Source organism: Coregonus clupeaformis, chromosome 34 (assembly GCF_020615455.1).
Source record: "Coregonus clupeaformis isolate EN_2021a chromosome 34, ASM2061545v1, whole genome shotgun sequence".
In the NCBI taxonomy this organism is placed as follows: Eukaryota; Metazoa; Chordata; class Actinopteri; order Salmoniformes; family Salmonidae; genus Coregonus; species Coregonus clupeaformis.
Window position 1 is genome coordinate 44,607,263 of NC_059225.1, and position 18,877 is coordinate 44,626,139.

At 41.4% G+C, this 18,877-nt stretch overlaps 1 protein-coding gene across 10 annotated transcripts in view; it reads right to left on the reverse strand.

Moving 5' to 3' along the window:
* Positions 1 to 18,877, reverse strand: part of ntng1a (netrin g1a) — a 157,949-nt gene that overhangs the window by 14,172 nt on the left and 124,900 nt on the right. For 3 of the 10 annotated variants that reach the window (XM_041862227.2, XM_041862225.2, XM_041862226.2), the window contains exons 5-6: positions 12,244 to 12,270; positions 1,534 to 1,701 (exon numbers count right to left, since the gene is read on the reverse strand). In XM_041862227.2, coding sequence (XP_041718161.1) covers positions 1,534 to 1,701; positions 12,244 to 12,270 — 195 coding nt within the window. Of the gene's footprint in view, positions 1 to 1,533; positions 1,702 to 3,581; positions 3,642 to 5,534; positions 5,580 to 12,243; positions 12,271 to 18,877 lie in introns of all 10 variants that reach the window. The other 7 variants (XM_041862231.2, XM_041862229.2, XM_041862232.2 and 4 more) reach the window with 5 other exon arrangements.

Below are 18,877 nucleotides of genomic sequence, written 5' to 3' on the forward strand. Positions count from 1 at the left end.
GAGCTCAGTGACTTTCAACATGGTACCGTCATAGGATGCCACCTTTCCAACGAGTCAGTTCATCAAATTTCAGCCCAGCTACAGTTGCCCGATCAACTGTAAGTGCTGTTATTGTGAAGTGGAAACGTCTAGGAGCAACAACGGCCACACAAGCTCACAGAACGGGACCGCCGAATGCTGAAGCGCGTAGTGCGTAAAAAATAGTCTGTCCTCGGTTGCAACACTCACTACCGATTTCCAAACTGTCTCTGGAAGCAACGTCAGCACAATAACTGTTCGTCGGGAGCTTCATGAAATGGGTTTCCATGGCCGAGCAGCCGCACACAAGCCTAAGATCACTATGCGCAATGGCAAGCGTCGGCTGGAGTGGTGTAAAGCTCGCTGCCATTGGACACTGGAGCAGTGGAAACGCGTTTTCTGGAGTGATGAATCACACTTCACCATCTGGCAGTCCGACGGACTAATCTGGGTTTGGTGGATGCCAGGAGAACGCTACCTGCCCCAATGTATAGTGCCAACTGTAATGTTTGGTGGAGGAGGAATAATGGTCTGGGGCTGTTTTTCATGGTTCGGGCTAGGCCCCTTAGTTCCAGTGAAGGGAAATCTTAACGCTACAGCACACATGACATTCTAGACGATTCTGTGCTTCCAAGTTTGTGGCAACAGTTTGGGGAAGGCCCTTTCCTGTTTCAGCATGACAATGCTCCTGTGCACAAAGCGAGGTCCTTACAGAAATAGTTTGTCGATGTCGGTGTGGAAGAACTTGACTTGCCTGCACAGAGCCCTGACCTCAACCCCATTGAACACCTTTGGGATAAATTGGAACGCCGACTGCGAGCCAGGCCTAATCGCCCAACATCAGTGCCCGACCTCTAAATGGTCTTGTGGCTTAATGGAAGCAAGTCCCCGCAGCAATGTTCCAACATCTAGTGGAAAGCCTTCCCAGAAGAGTGGAGGCTGTTATAGCAGCAAAGGGGGGACCAACTCCATATTAATGCCCATGATTTTGGAATGAGATATTCGACAAGCAGGTGTCCACATACTTTTGGTCATGTAGTGTACATAACCAGCATTTGGAATTATCGTTTATTTTAAATGAACTGAAATAAAAAACCTCTCATGACATAGACAGCTTCAAAACCATCCTGAGTGTCGAAATATAATCTGGTAAAATTCATATCAGTTTAGAAAAAGTACAGTATGTCCATAGCAGTACACATTTATGAGTAATACTCTTTAATGTAAAACCTTGTGATTGTGATGACTAACAATTAGTTTAATACATAAGCCCTGTGGAGAAGGAAGCGTGTGATGTCACAATCATATGGACAGAAGCAAGTGAGGAACGACAGGACCCAGACAGCAACAGGAAAAGAGACAGTGAAAAACATGAGGCAGGAGTTTGGAGGTTTGACGCACTAAGGTGAAAGGTGAAAGGTGAAGGATACGGTGGTTGAAACGGGGTGGGGTCACGTAGAGGGTCAGCTGGTATAAGCAGTGCTGATGATGACAGACAGTGGTGAGGGAACTGACCTATGCACACATTCTCATCTTCCAGCTCTGCAGAGGCATTTCGGAAGTAGCCCTGCTTGCAATCCTGGCAGTGCTGGCCCCTAGTGTTGTGCTTACAGCTCACGCAAATGACGGAGTTTAGCAGCTCGATGTAGCTGCAGCGGTTGGAGTGGCCGAAGCATTCGCAGTCTTGCAAAGAAGGAAGGGTGGAGAGAGACCAAGAGGCCATGTTGAGGTGGGGGTTGGGTTGTGTTGCGCAGGGCGTGTGCTACGGCGGGCGGCGGTGGTGGTAGTAGCAAGGTAGAGCGAGGAGGCACCATCACATGCGAGGTTAGGATGGAGAGATTGGGGTTGACATTGAGACAATGTTAGGTTAGGAGGAGGTGGAGAGGGGTACAGTATGACAAGTCAGGCATGGACGGATGCAGCCAGTGGTATTAGACGTCAGTTCACCCTGGGGCTATGAGAAAGCATGTTGTTAGAGGGAGAGAGTAAGAGACGTTCACTTCAAGCACACCACAATGGAAGGATGAGTTGGATTCTGATTCTGGAATGGCACAAAAACAGGGTTTCATGGGGACTAGACCACACAGTACAAGACAGGTCAAATGAGATGAGTTGAGTTGGGATGTCATTTCAATCTGGGCAAGGCATAGGTGCGCAACTCCACACTGTTTGAAATGTACATCTAGATTAGTTCAGGCTTTATTTGTCCTACTGTGTGTTCAATTTGAGAATAGGAGGAAGAGAGGAGCAGGTACCTTTGTAGCAACAGTGTAATCCACAGGCCATTGTTATTACATTCACACAGAACTGTAATCCTAAACCACAGAGCATGCAACTATGACTTTTAAAGAAAAACATGAATGGAAATACATAACTGTCCTTTCTATAGAGAACCAGATGGGTGTTTTGAGGAAGAGTTGCTACATGTCCTACCCACCACTCCGCCACCTGACACCCCTCCCAGCCAATAAATACCTTGCAACAAAAAAGTACTTTGCATGAGAAGCAGGTGAAAGTATGCAGAGATGTGACAAGGGGAGCATATTGTTGTGTGTTGTGTAGTGTTGTGTAGTGTTGTGTAGTATTGTGTAGTATTAGCTCCCAGATTGGGAGTCAGGCTACGCCCTGTGCCTACTGCTTAGTCCCACGAAGTCGGGCAGGCATGCCAATCAAAGGCGGTCACGTCCAAGTGGAGCCTTGTGTGTGACACCGGCCCAGATCAGCCTTAGAGCTGGGTTCAATCTGTCTTGTGGAGCGACTGCTGACACCAACTTTCACGCTGGGTCAGATGGGTTTCTTAAGCCTTTGCAGACAGGCAGCTGGACAGACAGCCCTCTCTGAGTTACAGGCAGTTGGACAGACAGCCCTCTCTGAGTTACAGGGGCTTTGGGAAGGGATTGTGGTTATTAAGTTCTGGATTGAGGTCTTTCCGTCGGTCACCACAAAAGACATTGAGCCTTGGAAATGAAAGACAGGGGCCTAGCTAGCCTATTTAACTATATTCAAGGAAAATAATATGTTCTGGTCTATTTGCTGCCAAGTTCCACAGTTAATAGAAGTTCTCATAACATTTATGCTATCTTCTCTGAAACCTACTCTTAGAAGACCAATACTCTCCCTGATTGAAAAATAGGGTTCATCATGTCTAAAGTAAGGTCTCCGAAACATACTCTAGAATATTTATGTGAGGCATTACAATGATATGTTGCAGACTATCCTTATTATTGTGTACTTTGAAGAATTCTATTCAATAGCACTTATAATGATTACACTAGATGTAGATAGACACAGGATCATGCACCCTTTACAGAAATATATACTCTATGTGTACCACATATCCACACCGCAAAGCAAACCCCATTCTTTATGGATACAGAGTGCACATTGGTCATAGTTCATGGGGATAGTTGTGGATTAGTACTACAATGTACTACAGGGGTAGGGTTGGGTTAGGTGCCTAAAGTAGCACATACACAGGTCATTCTAGATTCATACAGTGGGGACATAGCTTTTGACAACTGCTGACGCAGGGGGGGCACTGTATGAATCTGAGAACCTCCTACCTCGCTTGCTGTTTGCAACTTGAACTGAAGGGACAGTTGACAAAGCAACTTGAGGAGCTACTGGACAAATTAAAAAAAGAAGAAAAACAAACAAATAAATAAACAAAAGCATGATATATTTTGTTAAACATTAAATAATATAATGTTCAGAAGGGTTAAAGAACTGAGAATCATACACATTCATATTTTTTCACTATAGTACAAAAAAGTGTGAAATAAACATACAGTAAAGATGGTCTGACATGAATTATTAAATGAACAATGAGATAGGTGATCCTATATATTTTGTGTTATATTCTGAGACTGTAAATATTAGAGGAATTAATTCCCACACAATGTCTTCACCATCATTGCACTGTAAGAAGAAGAAGTTCTAGAATAACATTCTAGGACTGTGGCATAAAGTGTGGTTGCCCTGACAATTACAGATGCAGTCTGTTGAATCATGTTGCATGGAATCTACACAAGTTTACCATTTGGAAGAGACGAGGTTATCAGTCATATAGAAAAAGGAGTAGAGGAGGGTACAATCTTATTTTTATGAATGATTCCTTCTGAACAATCCTGACTGTCATTAGTATCCAAACCCGGTGAGACAGTCCAACAACACCATGCTATCGTCGTCACAACGTAGATGAACAGTAGTGTTCTGTTCTGGTATTACATTCTCCCAACGTACCAACACCACACTTCCTTTAGGAAAGCCCAGTGGGATAATTTCCCATAGGTCTGTTCATCGGGGCATAGGGTCGAGGCTCACTGGCGCGGCACACAATAATCCCACAATCCTACTGCTGCCCGCATCTCAGATAACAAGCAAACAAACTGGAGGTGAAACAATGGTCAACCCTGACTGAGCCCCTCTCACATGCTCTCCCATGTTCTTGCCTGACCAACCCTCTTCCTGGAGATCTACCGTCCTGTGGGTTTTCAGTCCAACCCTAATTTAACACCCCTGATTCTACTTATTAGATGCTCAACAAGACCTTAACTAGCTGAATCAGATATGCTAAATTAGGGTTGGACTGAAAACCTACAGGACAGTAGATCTCCAGGAAGAGGGTTGGGCAGCCCTGATATAAACACTATACCCTCTATATCAGGGGTACTCAACTCTTACCCTACGAGGTCTGGAGCCTGCTGGTTTTCTGTTCTACCTGATAATGAATTGCACACACCTGGTGTCCCAGGTCTAAATCAGTCCCTGATTAGAGGGAGAGAATGAAAAAAAGCAGTGAAACTGGCTTCGAGGTCCAGAGTTGAGTTTGAGGGCTCTACATCTCTACATCCGCTTGGGTAGAGCTCTGTATGGAAATACATGTGCAGTTTGTTTGCAAAACGGTCGCCACAGCCACAGCACATCAGCACAATGGATCAACTTGAGATTGCCTGAAATCAATCTACATAAACCGCTCTGTGAAATCGCCCTATTTTCTTCCGCCGAGCCCAGATAGGATTCTAGAATCCCTAGAAGCGCCACACCTAATTAAAACGAAGGGGATAATCTAAGGATATTGAAACGGGATGGAAGAGAGAGAGAGAGAAAGACTGAACGCCTATCGTCGTCCTGCTCTTGTGGAGAGATTCCGCATCTTGGGGCTCAAATAGTGGAGGGGAGGAGGATATTGTAACAGAGTCACAGCATGTTGCAGCTCATGCATGTCTGCCGAGTATGCCAGGAATCAAACTTGCCCATTTCAAAGGTGCCAAAGCCCTCTTTCACGAAAAAGAGATACAGAGAATACATTTTTTTTGTCAATTTTTTTTGTATCTTTTTTTTTCAAGTTTATAAAATCTAGATCACTAAGGCTTTTGACACAGATCAACAGAAAAACTCCCTCCTGGTGGATCTGGTCTCAACTGTCACGGCGAGTACAGTCACTGTTTAACTACTGTATATATGAGTAGATCTGTAAAGATATATGTTTAATCTTAGTTGGAGGTATAGCCTACCTTGGTTTCGGTTAGCAACACCTAGGGATGAGACATTCTGCCGAACTGCATGCATTGGGAGAAACCATAAATGATTAGGTGCACTGGCTATAGTGGACATCAGATGCACAGTAGAGGTTCTACTAGGAGTTGACTGGTGGGACATATGTAGACAACTAGACATACATCTTAGGCATGGCTTTACTCAGAACAACTCATAACAACAGAATGACCGTCAAGCCTATACGGGGACAAGCAGTAGATGCATCCCAACACCAGACGTTGTCCCAGGGACATTGTATGTAATTGTGCAGTTTCACGGCTCACTTGAGTGTGTGTATCGATGGCAATGATGAATAAACATAACATAAAGAAAAACAAACAACAACAACTTGAGATTCTCTCTGATATGTAGTGGGATCATAACTTATGCAAACATGGTGGTTGGCTTAACTATGTACACTCTTAGAAAAAAGGGTTCCAAAAGGTTATCTGAGGAGGGATAAGATTCTACCAGGAATCGTTTTCATCTGAAGAACACTTTTTTTTGAAGACATGGGTTCTTTGTAAGGCAAAGAGTTCTACCTAGAACCTTTTTCATCCTAAGAACTGTTTTTGGAAGAAAGGGTTCTTTAATGATTGTTTGGAAAGCAAGAATGATTTTTAGAAGGCAAGAAGGATTCTTTGGAAGGCAAGAAGGATTCTACATAGAACCCTTCTGAATCTGAATAAGCTTTTTTATTGTATTTAAAAAAAAAACTATTAAATAGTGCCTCAGCATTAGTGTTTATCTCAGTGTTTAAACTTTAACATCAGGAGTTTGAGTAATATAATTAGATTACAAAGATAGGTGTGAGAATATTTGTGCATGTATCTTGTATTCCCTTAATCATTTTACATATACAGTCCCGTCAGAAAGTATTCATACCCCGTGACTTATTCCACATTTTGTTGTGTTACAGTCTGAATTCAAAATGGATGAAATATATATTTTTTCTCACTCATCTATACATAATGACGAAGTTAAAATATGTTTTCAGAAATCTTTACACATGTATTGAAAATAAAATACAGAAAAATCTCATTTTCATAAGTATTGACACCCCTGAGCGTCAGAATCACCTTTGGCAGCGATTACAGCTGTGAGTCTTTCTGGGTAAATCTCTAAAAGCTTTGCACACCTGGATTGTACAATATTTGCACATTATTTTACTTAAAATTCTTCGAACTCTGTCAAGTTGGTTGTTGATCATTGCTAGACAGCCATTTTCAAGTCTTGCCATAGATTTTCAAGCCGTTTTAAGTAAAAACTGTAACTAGGCCACTCAGGAACATTCAATGTCGTCTTGGTAAGCAACTCCAGTGTATATTTGGCCTTGTGTTTAGGTTAATGTCCTGTTGAAAGGTGAATTTGTCTCCCAGTGTCTGTTGGAAAGCAGACTGAACCAGGTTTTACTCTAGGATTTTGCCTGTGCTTAGCTCTATTCCGTTTATTTTTATCTAAAAAAACTCCCTAGTCGTTGCCGATGACAAGCATACCCATAACATGATGCAGCCACCACCATGCTTGAAAATATGAAGAGTGGTACTCAGTGATGTGTTGTGTTGGATTTGCCCTAAAAATAACGCTTTGCATTCAGGACAATTTCTTTGCCACATTTTTTAAAGTTTTACTTTAGTGCATTATTGCAAACAGGATGCATTTTTTGTTATATTTTTATTCTGTACAGGCTTCTTTCTTTTCACTCTTTCATTTGATTTGTATTGTGGAGTAACTACAATGTTGTTGATCCATCCTCAGTTTTCTCCTATCACAGCCATTAAACTGTGTAACTGTTTTAAAGTCACCGTTGGCCTCATGGTGAAATCCCTGAGCGGTTTCCTTCCTCTCCGGCAACTGAGTTAGGAAGGATGCCTGTATCTTTGTAGTGACTGGGTGTATTGATACACCATCCAAAGTGTTATTAATAGCTTCACCATGCTCAAAGGGATATTCAATGTCTGCAGCTTCACTGCTCTACTGAGGGACTTTATAGATAATTGTATGTGTGGGGTACAGAGATGAGGTAGTCATTCAAAAATCATGTTAAACACTATTATTGCACACAGAGTCCATGCAACTTATTATGTGACTTGTTAAGCACATTTTTACTCCTGAACTTATTTAGGCTTGCCATAACAAAAGGTTTGAATACTTATTAACTACACTTTCACATTATGGGGTATTGTGTGTAGGCAAGGCTGTAACACAACAAAATGTGGAAAAAGTCAAGGGGTGTGAATAATTTCTGAAGGCATTGTACACACAGCAAATTTGCCAGTGTTACCTAGTGTTGATTTTTCAATATAACATTTCTAGTGTTGATTCAGGAGTTAAATTAACTTAAACTAACTATCCAGTGAAAATCGAACTTTTAAAAGTTAATATCCTGTTAACTCATCCTCAAATAATGTTGTTGACTCATCCTATACTCATACTTGTGGCCAAAGCATAAGCTGAAGAAAAAACATTTCAAAAACTCCCCCTCAAACTTGTATCTCAAACAGACCATTTAAAAAATGCTTGCTATTTCGTCATAGAGGATGATGCCATCCTCCTGAGGAAGATGAGCTGGCCAATAAGCGGGCTACTGGCATTTATATTTTTTATGACCAGTATATGCCCACACCATTCTGTTGTTGGGGTACGCCCACACCATTCCAACACAGAACAGCTTATTTTTAACATACTTTTCTGGAAGGAAAACTATTTAAATTCATATTGTAATTAATTATAGGTAATATTTAATATAAATCTGGAAACACTGGACAGTTACTTTAACACTCAGTGGCGTAAAATAACCTCAGTGTTGGTGTTAATAACCAGAGTTGAGTGTGAGTGTGTAATTTTTACTGTGTAGAGAAAAAACATAAAAAACCACGCCCATCATTATCCTATTTCCCAGCATGCTCCTTTTGCAGGTTGATTTTCAGAATTGTTTGTTTCAATATCTGTGTGTTTGCATGTACATTGATTGGTTGATTAATCTTATGCTACACAAAGATAAATAAAAACATTCTAAACTAAGTAGTTGGACTTATTGCACCCGTTACTGAGGTAGTCCCATTAATCAATCTTCCCTACAGTGGCAGTCATTCTGAATGCAGGTTGCTGGTGATTAAAAGTTCTAATTGTTGGATATCCTCACTCTGGCTGGATTCTAATAGGAATTACAAATCACTTTGCAAGACAGCATAATGTGACTTCCTGGCCTGATTTGGCCTGTAAACCAAGAGTTTCCTAACGCCACTGTGTTAGGGTATAACTAGGCCCTCAAAGAAAGATCTTATGATACATAATGTATTGTCATAAAGAGTTTAATTTTTAAGGGTAATAAGGCTGATGGAACTGTTCAGAGATTGTTCTAGGAAGAACCCATCAAAGATAAAAGGGTTCTTGGTAGAACAACAGGGGGTTTTATGTAGAACCCTACATCAAGGGTTCTAGGTAGAACCCTCTGCAAAACGTTCTACCTTTCACCAAAAAGGGTTCCCCTATGGGGACAAACCAAATAACCCTATACGGTTCTACTTAGCACCTTTTTTTCTAAGAGTGTATAGATAGAAAACAAAGTTGTCGCAGGCATTTTGTTTAATTCATCAAATTGACTATTCAATCAATATCTAATTACAGTGTATTTCTGGTTGAGGAATAACGATTAATACATAATGTGGTGTGTCAGGGGTTGGAATGACTGATAGTTGTGGTGTACTGTAACCTAATTACATACAATTCTGTATTTCCGTGGCGGGGGAAATACTGGCGGTGTTTGGTGATTGTGGTTGGTGGGTTGGTTCAGGGATGGAGTGGTCTTGAGTCAAGCAGAGACAGAAGGAAAGGCTTGTCATGTCTTCTAGTATTGTAATCCCCCCACTAAAGCATCACCAAGTCTCTGTGTCGCAGTATCGCCGACTTCAGTGTGGTCATCTGATCATGTGATCATTGGCCGGTGATTAGTGTCCAGTGGTGTCACAGCAAGCAACTTAACTACCGTGCCATTAGATAGTGAGCATTACCGTGTGGTGTGTATAATTGTTTGTAATATGTTCGGTTTTGTTAAGGATATGGGTAATTAATGGGTTTGGTTATGCATGCACTCAGGCACACAGACATACAGTCAGTATATACTGTAGTGTTTGACTGATTGAGTTACTATCCAAACCCTATCCATGACAGCTCCATAACTGATAAAGTACATAGTATGTCATGTCAGTCCTAAATACATTGTTCAGCAATATTGGCCAGAATCCAATATTGGCCAGCAAGTTATTTATTGTAAGTATTTAGGGGTTTTGGATTGTTTTCAAGAGAATATGTTCTGTTGAGATATTGATCAGTAACCGTGATGGGAAGTTCTGTTTTACAGGATAAGGAGAAAAAACTAACAAACAAAATAACAGGTAGAAAGGACACACTACTTCATTTTATATCAATAAAGGAATAATGTTTGTAAAATCCAGAACTCAGTGACAACACAAATACTTCCTTTATTGGAAAAGAAATACATGAAATTGACATGTGGTGTTGTCATATAAAAAAAAAATCTCATTGGCATCATAATTAGAGGAATTTGATTAGAGAAATTAGAGCATTATTTCGATCCAATAAGTATCACATCTGTTGTTCTATTAGTTATTAGGTGAGGGAGAATACAGGTAAGCCGTGCTTAATGAGAAGTGACGGATTATAATCAATGCTGCTGTCATAACGAAATGTAATCTCGTAGAGCCCAGAAGCTGTTTTTTTTATATTAATTTTGCTTTAATGGCTGCATTAGGGCAATTCTGGCTGGCTTAATCAACTTGAAATAGAATTGAGGAAAAGTCAATAAAGAATTAAATTACTTTCAAACACAATATGAAAAAGTGCAGCATTTTCTGTTTGCTGCTCTGTCCTCAAGGACATTTAGCTGTGTTCTGGATGGTTCTTTTTTAATTGAGAGGACATAGCTACATACACACGATTTCAGTTTGTTTTACCCCAACTTCATCCTAGGTGTGTCTACAGTACCAAAGCTGGGTAGTGTTTCATGTTGTGGTAGTTATGGGGTTGGTTCTGCTGGTGTAGAGACAGACAGACAGCATCTCGTGAGTGTTTCAATACCTACAGGTCTGAATGAACCATACAGACTTGGCCATCGTCAGTCAGTCAGTGAGTGTGTCCTTTCTGTGAGTCACACCCACAGACAGACAGACGGGCTATAATACAGACACTCCCCACTAAGAGAGAGAGCAGCCGTTGGTGATGGTCTGACTAGGTGTGGGGTTGGGTTGGGGAGGAGCTAGCGAGGGTGTGATGTGTGAGTGGTGTATGTACAGCATATACAGTATGTATATGTATGAAGAACATGCATGCAGCATATGTATAGAGCATTGGCCATGCACAGGCAGGAGAAAACACTGAACACATTCAGCTCTCTAAGATTGCGGGGTTGGGGTAGGGGGAGGGAGGGGGTCCACTTGGTTCTATGCTAATTTCTGACATCAAATTTCTCTGAATTTTCATGATAAACTGGTTATTGTTTGGATCAAATTATCGGTTTACATTTACGTTAGTTTGACCTCAGTTGTGGTTACTGTTGTGGTTCAAAGTTGTGTTTCAAAGTTCATCGCCAACTAGCCGACTAGCCAATGTAGGGATACCATTGTAAATTCTGATCATGGCTACGTCCCAATACTTATAAACAGCTTCCTTTCCTTGTCTCCTTCCCTTCATGAATGCTGACACATAAAAGGACTGGGTAGGTCTGGTAGCCATATTGCTCTAACCTAGCTAGTCCTTTAGATATCTGCAGTCATGGAGATACAGCCAGGAATCAAAGAGAGGAAACCATTCAAGACTAATGAGATGCTGTCCATCTTAGCTGATTTGTGTCTATTGGTTTTTCCCCCATAGAGGGGGAGCTAGCTAGGGACTGCATCTCAGGAGAATTCCACATCAATCAATACGTTGATTGATAGGTGGATTGATGCGGAATGGGCTGGGGCTCTGAATGCACTTTGACTTGTTCAATACCTGTGTATGTCTGAAATGACACCCCCGATTCCCTATATAGTGCACTACTTTTGACCACGGCCCATAGAACTCTGGTCAAAAGTAGTGCACTATAGAGGGAAGACGCAGCCTTGGTGTGTGTGTCTCCTGTTATTCCCCTGAGGTGCAGTCCCAGCTGGCTGCTGTAGTAACAACAGACTACATCTCTAGATGTCTCTCTCTGTGCTCCAGGGGCGACTGGCTGCAGCAGATAATATCCAGCGCTCATATTAAACTGACCTCCCTGACATTATTCCACCACTGAGGTCTGGGCACTTTCATAAACTCTATATGCCATTTATGTATAATGCATAGGGGCAAAAACATGTTTTGTATGCATGCTCAGGCGTCTGGCTGCTATCTAGGCTTATCTTGTTGAAGGTGATTTAGTCCACCTCCACACTGAGCATTCTAGACAATATGGCAGAGAGCTATTGCTTATTCCTTTAGGGAGGAAAACAACAGGGAATTAAACTAACCCTGGCATAATGAACATTTCCAAACCAATTATGACTGATCCTTCACTTAATGAATAATGGAGGATCTAAATCAGAAATGAACATTTAAAACCAAGTGGACTTTAGGGAGGGATATGATAAGACTTAGCAAAGCATCAAGCAGTTTCTGTGTTTTCTTTTCTGCTTTGGATTTACTTACTAACTGGACCAATGCTATTGGGGATACCTGCAAGAAGAAGACAAAACACAGTTGACATTGAGAGATTAGTCATGTACATTTCATTCTACTTTAACAAACTGTAAATTGCAGTTTAGGCCAATGTTTGTATTCATTTCAAAACATTGAATGTAATCTTTAAAACAGCAGATAAATATGAGCAAATATTACCCTCACGCATGCACATACACTCACACAAGATAACACAGAGACACACCAGACCAAATAAAAAACCAAAACACCTGAATTTGGACAAACTTTATCCCAACAGTGTCTTGAGCTGTAGTTGACCATAGACTTTAGTCTTATCATTATCCCAGTCTGTTGATACAACCGACCGACTGTCTGATGTGCCAGCCTCCGCTCTGAACAGATAACACAGTCAGACAGACACATCCCCATGGCGACCAGATCTTTCACACAGCAGACTATTTGCCCTGCATAGATCTCAGAGACTCACTGAGCTTTATAGACCAGCACGGACCCAGGCTGACAAACGTGACTGACTGAGTCTTAAAAGTCCTCATTCCATTTCACTCTAAAATCCCACAGTAGTAGAGAATCAATTGGTGGTGGATATTTGGATCATGTCGATGTCTTGTTATGGCGAGGTCCGCTGGGTTATTGGTGACGTGTATATTTAGCGTTTTGCTAATTTGTCAGTTTGCACTGTACTCCTCTCTGAGTGCCTCCCCCCATGAAGGCATTTGTCTGTCTGTCAGTGTCTGTCTGTCAGTGTCTGTCTGTCGCGTAAACAAACAGCAACAAACAAGCTGTAACAACAGGAAGGGGAGCCTTGCTGCGCTCTGCAAATGGAGGAAATAAATAAATAAAATCATAGATAAATAAATAAACAAGGTCTGGCTGGGTTCTCTCTCTCTCCATGTGTCTCCATCTCACATCTTCCCCCAAACACTGAGGAGATATGGAGACATCTGTGCTCTGTTGTCTTTTTTACCCCTTCATCAAATGGAGGCCTCTCAGTCGTTCAGTCAACAGCACTTGGTGTCCCAGGAGGATTACCTCATCATTCTCCTTCCCTCTACAAAGGACGTCTGCATAACATAATGTCTGTGTGTATGTGTGTATGTGATTGTGCCTGCTAGTGTGTGTATGTGTGTCTGCATGTACACACACATGTGTTTGTATGTTTCGTGTGCAAGCAAGTTCTGGCCAGCCATAAGCCATCGATCCACCTCACATCATCTAATCTCCCTCTCTCTCTCTCTGATCCCTGCTCGACAGGCATAGTTAGGAGCCAAATGTATGACCTATTGGAGAGGTGTGTGGGGAGTGGGGAGGCAGGAGGCAGATAGATAGATGGACACAGAACACTAGGAGCCTCTCGAGGCAGACTACCTGAGAGGAAAAGGACGCCAACTAGAGAAGGGCACAGCAAACGCACACACACACGCAGACACATGCACGCACACACACACACACGCACACACATTACGCAATCATATTCAGCAAATCACAGTTGAAAAGAAAGAATGCTGTCTTCTGATACTTCTGAGGATGAGACGTCCTTCATAGAGAATAAAGAGGTGTTTCAAAGCCCAGTGTTAGCTCTAAATATTTGCCTATACACCAAATATTAAAAGGAATGTAATATTCAAACTATACAGTATATCTGTCCTTTTCATGGCATATAGGAATTACCTTAAGAAAACGTTGTACAACTGAGCCTAAGTGAATCGGGTAAGTAGGTATTAAAGTGCACAAAGAGTTTTGTCATGTTATGTTGCTAGTAGATGATGAGAAATGCAGATAGCCAGCTATCTAAATGCACCGGGCCCATCTAAAATGAACTGGCCCACTCACACAGATCTAGCATGGAGTTTGGGGATGGAATAAGTTAGCAAGCAAGCTACAACAACTCCATCAACAGTATACTGCACATTTAGCAGAAATAAATTGTAAAAAAAAAAATTGGATTAATGTCATTGTTTATTTCAAGGTCTTTATTGTTGCTGAACTGCCTGAACTTCAATGGCCGATATAACTTGCAGGATATCATGGTTGCCAATGTTAGTGTTAGCCATTATACAGTGGGGGAAAAAAAGTATTTAGTCAGCCACCAATTGTGCAAGTTCTCCCACTTAAAAAGATGAGAGAGGCCTGTAATTTTCATCATAGGTACACGTCAACTATGACAGACAAAATGAGAAAAAAAAATCCAGAAAATCACATTGTAGGATTTTTAATGAATTTATTTGCAAATTATGGTGGAAAATAAGTATTTGTTCAATAACAAAAGTTTCTCAATACTTTGTTATATACCCTTTGTTGGCAATGACACAGGTCAAACGGTTTCTGTAAGTCTTCACAAGGTTTTCACACACTGTTGCTGGTATTTTGGCCCATTCCTCCATGCAGATCTCCTCTAGAGTAGTGATGTTTTGGGGCTGTCGCTGGGCAACACGGACTTTCAACTCCCTCCAAAGATTTTCTATGGGGTTGAGATCTGGAGACTGGCTAGGCCACTCCAGGACCTTGAAATGCTTCTTACGAAGCCACTCCTTCGTTGCCCGGGCGGTGTGTTTGGGATCATTGTCATGCTGAAAGACCCAGCCACGTTTCATCTTCAATGCCCTTGCATTCAAAATCTCATGATACATGGCCCCATTCATTCTTTCCTTTACACGGATCAGTCGTCCTGGTCCCTTTGCAGAAAAACAGCCCCAAGGCATGATGTTTCCACCCCCATGCTTCACAGTAGGTATGGTGTTCTTTGGATGCAACTCAGCATTCTTTGTCCTCCAAACACGACGAGTTGAGTTTTTACCAAAAAGTTATATTTTGGTTTCATCTGACCATATGACATTCTCCCAATCCTCTTCTGGATCATCCAAATGCACTCTAGCAAACTTCAGACGGGCCTGGACATGTACTGGCTTAAGCAGGGGGACACGTCTGGCACTGCAGGATTTGAGTCCCTGGCGGCGTAGTGTGTTACTGATGGTAGGCTTTGTTACTTTGGTCCCAGCTCTCTGCAGGTCATTCACTAGGTCCCCCCCGTGTGGTTCTGGGATTTTTGCTCACCGTTCTTGTGATCATTTTGACCCCACGGGGTGAGATCTTGCGTGGAGCCCCAGATCGAGGGAGATTGTCAGTGGTCTTGTATGTCTTCCATTTCCTAATAATTGCTCCCACAGTTGATTTCTTCAAACCAAGCTGCTTACCTATTGCAGATTCAGTCTTCCCAGCCTGGTGCAGGTCTACCATTTTGTTTCTGGTGTCCTTTGACAGTTCTTTGGTCTTGGCCATAGTGGAGTTTGGAGTGTGACTGTTTGAGGTTGTGGACAGGTGTCTTTTATACTGATAACAAGTTCAAACAGGTGCCATTAATACAGGTAACGAGTGGAGGACAGAGGAGCCTCTTAAAGAAGAAGTTACAGGTCTGTGAGAGCCAGAAATCTTGCTTGTTTGTAGGTGACCAAATACTTATTTTCCACCATAATTTGCAAATAAATTCATTAAAAATCCTACAATGTGATTTTCTGATTTTTTTCTCCTCAATTTGTCTGTCATAGTTGACGTGTACCTATGATGAAAATTACAGGCCTCGCTCATCTTTTTAAGTGGGAGAACTTGCACAATTGGTGGCTGACTAAATACTTTTTTCCCCCACTGTATGTCACTTAGCCGACTTGATAAAATACATATTTCTCCCAAAATACAAATATAATATGCTGTATTGGGACTTTTAGATGAAACAAATCAGAATGTTTAACAGCAACCTAATTCTGCAATCTTCCCTTTAATTATTCTAAACAAATATTAGAAAATGATTTAGAGCCGAGGGGATATGCATGAGCCCTAATATATCATAGTTCTTAGATTAAGTATTTCACTTTATTTGAATATTTTCAGTTTAGTTTAATTTAATTGTTTTATTGCAACCATCAATCCCAAAATATACGTAGAGACTAGATTATATTATTTCTAAGTAAATCTATTCAGAGTAGAATTTAAACTGTGTTGCATTGAAATGTAGCACTTTGTCCTTGAGGCTATTTATTTCAACTCTATAACATCCATTTGATGAATTAACGGTTGTCAATACAAGACACATATTCAATCCTTCACTTCACACAACTAAGGTTATTCATCCAACAACCTTTTCTTCTCCAGGTCCCGGCCAGAGCAGCATTGCCTGTCAATGTAATTATTCTCCCTATGAACAACTAGCAGGCAGGAAAGCAGATGTTGGAGATTGTATGTCGCTTCATTACATTAATTTTCAATTACCATCATTTCCAATCCCCTTCACCTGCCCATCTCCCCATTACTAGTAATAACAGAATCTATGTGTATGTGTGTATGTGTGTGTGGGTGTGTGTGTGTGTGTGTGCATCTGTGTGTCTCTGTATCTCTCCATTATGCTCCATAACAGAATCTAATTGTGCACAGGAAGAGCATTAGTGTGCTTATGTTTATGGAGCGCTCCATTGATTTTTATGATCTCCACTTCTCAGTTGCTTCTCAGTCTCTCAGAGGTCACTCGTCTGTTTGATGGCGAACATGATCTCTAAGGGCGTGGTGAGTGGATGTGTGTGTACGCACGTTTACATATATATACACAAACACGGATACAGGCACAGACGCAGGCACGAACACACACACACACACTCACACACATGAACTCATAACAGTAGAAAATAAAAAAATGGGCTAAATACAAAGTCTCAAACTCAGCTTAATCTAGCTCTATCCACCAGGGACTACTGTCCGTACTGTATGATTGGCCAGACTGAAACTGTTCCCAGTCTCTCATTGGAGGGCCTATCTGCCAATTAGCCATCCACGGACAGGGTTGGGTAGGTTACTTTCTAAATGTAATCTGTTTCAGTTACTAAATACCTGCCCAAAATTGTAATCAGTAACGTAAACATTTGGATTACACAGTAACGTAATCGGATTACTTTCAGTTACTTTTGGATTACTTTACCATTAAGAGGCATTAGAAGAAGACAAAAAATATCCATCAAATACAGTTGAAGTCGGAAGTTAACATACATTTAGGTTGGAATCATTCAAACTCGTTTTTCAACCACTCCACAAATTTCTTGTTAACAAACTATAGTTTTGGCAAGTCGGTTAGGACATCGACTTTGTGCATGACACAAGTAATTTTTCAAACAATTGTTTACAGGCAGATTATTTCACTAATAATTCACTGTATAACAATTCCAGTGGGCCAGAAGTTCACATACACTAAGTTTACTGTGCCTTTAAACAGCTTGGAAAATTCCAGAAAATGATGTAATGGCTTTAGAAGCTTCTGATAGGCTAATTGACATCATTTGAGTCAATTGGAGGTGTACCTGTGGATGTATTTCAAGGCCTACCTTCAAACTCAGTGCATCTTTGCTTGACATCATGGGAAAATCAAAAGAAATCAGCCAAGACCTCAGAAAAAACATTGTAGACCTCCACAAGTCTGGTTCATCCTTGGGAGCAATTTCCAAATGCCTGAAGGTACCACGTTCATCTGTACAAACAATAGTACACAAGTATAAACACCATGGGACCACGCAGCCGTAATCCCTCTCAGGAAGGAGACACGTTCTGTCACCTAGAGATGAACGTACTTTGGTGCGAAAAGTGCAAATCAATCCCAGAACAACAGCAAAGGACCTTGTGAAGATGCTGGAGGAAACAGGTACAAAAGTATCTATATCCACAGTAAAACGAGTCCTATATCGACATAACCTGAAAGGTCGCTCAGCAAGGAAGAAGCCACTGCTCCAAAACCACCATAAAAAAGCCAGACCACAGTTTTCAACTGCACATGGGGACAAAGATCGTACTTTTTGGAGAAAAGTCCTCTGGTCTGATGAAACAAAAATAGAACTGTTTGGACATAATGACCATTGTTATGTTTGGAGGAAAAGGGGGTAGCTTGCAAGCCGAAGAACACCATCCCAACCGTGAAGCACGGGGGTGGCAGCATCATGCTGTGGGGGTGCTTTTCTGCAGGAGGGACTGGTGCACTTCATAAAATAAATGGCATCATGAGGAAGGAAAATTATGTGGATATATTGAAGCCATCAGTCAGGAAGTTAAAGCTTGGTCGCAAATGGGTCTTCCAAATGGACAATGACCCCAAGCATGCGTCCAAAGTTGTGGAAAAATGGCTTAAGGACAGCAAAGTCAAGGTATTGGAGTGGTCATCACAAAGCCCTGACCTCAATCCTATAGAACATTTGTGGGCAGAACTGAAAAAGCATGTGCGAGCAAGGAGGCCTACAAACCTGACTCAGTTACACCAGCTCTGTCAGGACGAATGGGCCAAAATTCACCCAAATTATTGTGAGAAGCTTGTGGAAGGCTACCTGAAACGTTTGACCCAAGTTAAAAAAATTAAAGGCAATGCTACCAAATACTAATTGAGTGTATGTAAACTTCTTGTCACGTTCGTCTAATGACGGGACAGACCAAGGCGCAGCGTGATATACGTACATGTTTATTAAACCAATAAACACTCAACAAAACAATAAACGAAATGAAACGTGAAGTCCAAGGTAGCACACACAACATACCTTACAAGGAACAAGATCTCACAACCCACTAGTGCCAATAGGCTGCCTAAGTATGATCCCCAATCAGA